Source organism: Monodelphis domestica, chromosome 3 (assembly GCF_027887165.1).
Source record: "Monodelphis domestica isolate mMonDom1 chromosome 3, mMonDom1.pri, whole genome shotgun sequence".
NCBI classification, from domain to species: Eukaryota; Metazoa; Chordata; class Mammalia; order Didelphimorphia; family Didelphidae; genus Monodelphis; species Monodelphis domestica.
Window position 1 is genome coordinate 149,685,774 of NC_077229.1, and position 6,365 is coordinate 149,692,138.

At 36.7% G+C, this 6,365-nt stretch overlaps 1 protein-coding gene across 1 annotated transcript; it reads right to left on the reverse strand.

Annotated features, from left to right (window-relative positions):
• Positions 1-457: 457 nt before the first annotated feature.
• LOC100025235 (non-histone chromosomal protein HMG-17) lies at positions 458-1,575 on the reverse strand. The gene has a single exon (XM_016431869.2). It carries the CDS (start codon positions 1,446-1,448, stop codon positions 1,176-1,178), a length of 273 nt encoding a protein of 90 aa, XP_016287355.1. The 5' UTR covers positions 1,449-1,575; the 3' UTR covers positions 458-1,175.
• Positions 1,576-6,365: the final 4,790 nt, after the last annotated feature.

Below are 6,365 nucleotides of genomic sequence, written 5' to 3' on the forward strand. Positions count from 1 at the left end.
AATTTACAAATTTGGAACTGCTCTCCAAGCAACTAGTAAAAACCTGGGTATATTTCCCTCAGGCAATGATTAGCCTCCTAACTCCCTCTCCACATGGCTAGGGAAACAAACTACTTCTTAGAATTTTAACTCAGGAGGGAAGAGGAAGGGAAGAGGAAGGAAGAAGTTACTTTTCCAAACAGGAAGTAAATTACAAGCATGGCACACTCTTTGAAAGAACATTACCTATTTTATAATACATTACCTATTTCAAACAGCTTCCACCATTCATGAATGCACTGATCCTTTCACTTATCTTTTTTTTTTTTCCAAGCCAAACTGTATCCAGCTTTATTAAAGATACTTTTCATAAACAATCATGGTAATTCAGGCAGGACATGGGCTACGATCGGCAACAGTATACAACAACTTTCAAACTCCCCTCCTCCATGGACTACCAAAAAACATAAAGTCACTATAAAACCCAATGAAGAGTCTTTATTTTATAAACAGGGAAAGTTTTAGAGTGAGGGTGGACACTTTCACATTGAGCATATGTTGTTTAACAACTTTTCACGAGCCTACCCTGACTTTGAGGAAATGAAATGAAAACTGCAGAATTCTTAATTGGAAAATATCCCCAATATGAAAGGAAATTCAGCTCTTTTGGGGAGGCTACCAGAGGGCCATAATTCAAGTCCAGATTGCCTGAAAGACTGGTATCCAACACAATTGATTTGAGAGTGGGGGGAAGGAGGGAAATAGGGGCAGGTCCTGATAGGCCCCTGGTTTTGGAGAAGTCAAGTTGATGCTTATGGCAGACAGGGAAGAAGTACAAATTTTTGAAGATATCCACTCCTACCCCCACTAGACAGGCTGAGGATATCAGTGTTCATACCTATATATTTGGTGTGTTGTGTGTGTGTGTGTGAGGGAACCCCCTCCTGGTATTCAAGAGAAGTCCTCTCAAAAACTAGGAGAAGAATTCCCCACCTATTTCAACCCAGCTTCTGAGACATTCTATCTGTAACATCTGCCCTATCCCCCGAAAACAACAACAAAGCGTTCTGTGTTCTAACAACATAGCTTAAAAAAAAAGTAAAACAAAATTCTGCATTTTTATAAAACTTGATAAAAAATAGTATTTCAAACTGTACAGTCACCAGAAGTACACAGTTATCAAAAATTCACACAATTCACTTGGCATCTCCAGCACCTTCAGCTTTCTGTGCCTGGTCTGTTTTGGCATCTCCATTTTCTGCAGGGTTGTTCCCATCCTTACCGGCGTCAGCCTTTCCCTTTTTCCCTTTGGGTAACTTCTCTCCCTTCTTTGCAGGTGCCTTTTTGGGTTTGGGTTCTGGCTTTGGAGGGGCAGGTTTAGCAGATAACCGTGCTGATCTCCTCTGTGGTTCGTCCTTAACCTTGGTCTTGTCTCCCTTAGCATCTCCTTCGGCCTTTCTCTTGGGCATGGTGGTGACGGCGGAGGGGTGGGAGCGGCGGCAGCAGCGGAGTCTGGGTGCAGGTTGCAGTGGCGGCAGCGGCCGGTCCGGGGGTCGCTCCCGTCTCCTCTTCCTCACACTGCTTGGGCTCCGGGGGGTTTATGCCTTTCACTTATCTTGCCTAACATTCAGGGGAGGGATTCATCTCCTTACAATCCTTTGACATTTGGGTCTGCCCAGTCTCTAAGATTCATCCAGTTTGGGATTCCTCAAATTCATGTTCTCCCTCGCTATGTGAAATTCCAGAGGTCTGCCAAAAGGAATCTGAATGAATAGAAAAAGGAACTTTAAAGAGTCTGCAGGTGAAAATGTTAAGCCTTTTCAGACTCCAACTCCATTGTTTTATGAATGTCCCTGCATTTTATTGTATTTTGCTGATTGTCTGCTTTAAGATTTAATTTTGTTGTTTAAGTTCATATATTAATCTGATTGATACTATTCTGTTACACCGAATCATTTTCATCTACTGCGTTTTAACTTAATTATACATTCTGTTACCTTTCCCCTATTACTATATGGAATAAATATTATTTAATTAATCCATTTAAGAAAATCATCAACAACAGCTTTTTCTTCCATTTTGGCTTTGTTAATTGTCACATAGATGATGGCTGGTCTCTGTCAACCTGGTTAACAACCTTAAGATAATTTAATGAGCTAAATATCTCAAATTGATTTTAAGGGATCTTTAGACATGATTTTTTAAAAAAACTAACAACTCTAACTGATCATTTTGCCTATCTCTTAGTTATTTGTAAAAAGAGGTAAAGAGTCCATTTTAGTAGCTGAAGAGAAGCACCATTATTATTCCCACCTCCCACATTTGTTAAAATGTGAATGTATGGGACATAACAGTCTCATACCAAAGGAGCTGGGAAGTTGATCCTAGGGCATGGTACTCCTGGAGGGCTCTGTAAGGGGGAAATGGGAGTTGATTTTTAAAGGGTTGGACTTGATTATTTAAGAGTTTGGTTGCCAGAGATTTAAGTACTAAATACCAAATGAATTACTAAAGTCAGAATGGATCTTATGGTACTTTATTTTACAATAAAGAGGGGGAAGATATTAAAGAAGAGATAAAGAGAGGAAAAAGAGAGAGATCCTCTTGAGCCAGGCAGGAGTTCAGAGGTCCCTGCCAAGGGAAAGGAGTCTCAAGATGGTCGGCCTTTCCAGAGGCTGGTGCCTCCAGAAAAGACAAGGGAAAGGGAGTCAGGTTTTTCACTCACCACATGTCAGTCCAATCACCAGAGCCTTCTGCCCCTGTTCACTAGCCTCAACTCAAAAGCATGAAGAATTTCTCCTCTCTGTATTTCCAAAAATGAAGAAATTTCTCTCACAGGAAGTAACAGCTCCTTTTCAAGACAATTCTTTTTTTGTCACTTCCTGTGTCTTCCCCTAATTTTTCATTTACCAATCACAGTCAATGCTTTGTTTTAGGACTGCCCAAAAGGCAGTCAGTCAATTCTGATTTGTTATCCACTATCACACACGTGGGTCACAGACCTCCCACTTTATGTTTAAGTGGAATATTTGCAATTTTGGTGATTAGATCTAAATGGACAGATCTTCATACTTAACTTTTAAGTACTGTGTTTGCCCTTTTTTGTGTTTGAATCTAAAAATAGGCAGGTCTCCATACTTAACTTTTAAGTAGGGCATTTATACTTATGGGGATTTAAAATCTAAAAATAGACATGAGTTACAATTTAAAACTTTAAAATCAGGGAAGAGCTAAGTACCTTCAATGTTACAATCAGGGGAGAGTCAATCCAATCTTCACAGCTCCCAAGAGGGAGCATCTCTCATTGTAACTTGTCAGTTTATTCTACCCTTCCACCAGAATGATCTAGATTCTTGGTGACAGTTTTAGACCCAATATCAAGAATACAGAGGTTTGTTGTTTTTTTTTTTCTAGACTTCTCTGACACATTTTTATAATGATGGCAGTAATAGATTTTTTTAAAAATATCTTAGCCGACGTTGAAACATTGTTAGACCTGAAAAACTTGTGATGAGTATGTATTAACTTCTAAATTTTTAAAATGTCATTCAGCAGACTCATGTGAATCCTAATGATAGTGGGTTTGTTTGCTGTTGTAATTAAATTCTCTATTATAACTCTGGGGATTTTGATTCTTATTGAAGATGCATTACCTGTTGTATTATTGTTCTTTATGAAAAACTGTTACTTTGTGAAAATCATTTGCACTCACAGTGGATCATGACCAAGTTCGAAGGAGAACATGGATTTCATTTTTTGGGTGAGAAACCTTTGTACTCTATCTTTCCTTAGCTCACACAGTGTGTCATTGATTGTAAGCTGTATATTTTTGATTAAGAAAAAATCCTTTATTATTGTTTTCATTTGCATTTCAGTTTTACTTTTTCTCTCCTTTTTGTATTTGAGGCACATGTCATTAGTGTTGAAAAGATTTTCTTTAACTTTTTTTGATATTGTAGTAATATAAGTTTAAAATACATTTGCCCTGATGTCAATGCATACCAAAAAGCTTTAGATTATAAAAATGATGCTATTGATTGCTTTAAAAAATTATGGGACTTTGCTTAATGATTCAATCTGATTCTAGGAGAAGGGAATACAAGAAGAGCCACTGCACAGTGCCATAGAAGCACAAAGCTACTTGCATAGTGCCTATCAAGCACAAGGTCAAAAAGGACCAAACAAATACAGGTAGGATTGATGAACTGTACCTAGTGGGAGGCTTGAGGTTGTGGTGCTTGACATATGTATATTAAGACATAGGACACCTTGTATCACACTCTTTTTGAAATACTCATAGGCAAGTACCTAAGTTTGGCTATTGCCCTGGATCTCCCTATCCCTGAGAGTAAAGGTAAAATCAGACCAGGGAATGACACTTCCCTATCACAGAACAATCTAGTCCTTTTTCTCTCTCATAATGTGGCAACTTCCTGTAGTCTTGGAGGCAAATGGGTAAGTGAAATATTACTGCATTTTGTCCCACAGACTTGTGGTATAGAAATTAGTTTAGTTGGACAGAAATCATTTTAATTGGACCCTGATTCAAGGACCTATTATAGGTTTGTTTTCCTTTACTTAAAATTTTTACAAATAAGACTTTGATAGTCCATATTTCTTTTTGATGGTTTTGATATTTCTCACTAATTGATTCATATACCTCATAACTCAGACATGTATTCCTAAGTGATCCCTGTGTTTTTCAACACTCTTTTTAGGGGGGAATGTATTATTATTCTAAAATGCAAAGTTTAAATTCTTTTTGAGAATAATTTTAGGATAAGAAACATGCTGCATCTCTGAATCCAGAAAATAAACTGTTTGGAGAAGGCACCATGAAGATGACTCCACAGACTGCACACTGCACCAGATCAAGAGTGAACTTTGGGATATGGTGATTTGAACTGTGGGGGTTGAATACATTTATTTGATATATATATATATATATATATATATATATATATATATATATATATATTACAATATGAAGATATCTACTAAGTGAATTTAGGGGAACTTTTGGAAGAAGGGCCCTTAAAAGATGGAATGAAATATATGTTACCTTCTTTGGACTTTCATTTGTTAAATATGAGTGCTTTTTATGAGGGATAATATATTATTCCAGACCAAAGAATTATCTACTGCCTCCCAAAGCAGACCATTTTACTTTTTTTGTTTGTTTTGTATGATTCTTTTGTTTCCCCCTTGGAATCAAGCCTAGATTTGCCAAAACACAATTGCTCCAATTATTTCTTCTTCCTCCCTTTGAGATTCAAAATAACCAGGCTAATGTGTCTTTTATCAGTTTTTCAATTTCTTTTTTTTTCCAGAGGCTAACTTGTAGTGATGAAAACACAGTGAAGAATATTATGAATGCTTAGAGATGGATTTTATTACATTCCAGTGTATTTAGTTTTCCTACCACTGCTTTAGCTTGGTGACATAAAGCAGAGTTGACCAGATTGAATCATCAAGACTTCTTTATTCTATTCCATAAGTAGATCTATTGGGTCATATCAGGTTGTCAGAAATTTAACTAAGGAAAGCATCATGCTTTGCCAAGCATTTGATAAACTTCTTAAACATCTGAAACTGTATTTTGGTCTTCCTATGACCCAAGGGGTCTCTTGAATTTCTGTTGAAACTCAGGTCCACAGAGCAGTTAGGCAATTGCCTTGGGCATGAAGCCTAAATAATCCATACATGTTAAACTGTTATTAAGATATTGCATTAGGAAATGTACTAGTAACAGGATTATTTTTGTCATGCATACTATGTCCAGAGTGATTTGTACATAATGCATCTTTTCAAATAAAATAAAGCTGTGATAAATTAAGAAACCAATCTGCCAAGTTGGAGTTAGGCTCAAGAAATGATAGTTCTATTTGGTTCAATGGAACTACTGTATTTTTGGAGTAGACCTCCTTTATTTGCATCAGAGCAGAACATCACTTCCTAGACCAGAAAATATATTCTGAATGTTTTAACCATTTTGTTGTCAGAACTTTTATCCTGAGGCTAATTAAACTAATTGGTTACTGCTTTACTTGACCCAAAGTATCTATCCAGCTTTAAATAGGCTTCACTTCATTCTTATATGCCAAACATTTTCTTAACCATTCTAACATTATTGTCAGATGAATATGTTTATCTTATTTTTTAGGGACCATTTCATTACCTTTTTAACTTTTTGGAACACAGTACCCTTCCCTGAACATCAAAGCCATAGATAACACATATATGCACCAAAATATGTGTGTACATTAACATGTCCATGACACAAGATAGATCCTATATAAATGTTCCTTCATTGCTTACTTTATTCTTTCATTCCTTCATTTGTTCATCTGTTCCTTCTTCTCTTCCATAAATAACTTACCTAGAGA

Coding starts and splice junctions, on each gene's coding strand:
- LOC100025235 (XM_016431869.2), bottom strand. CDS start 1,448: ATGCCCAAGAGAAAGGCCGAAGGAGATGCTAAGGGAGACAAGACCAAG.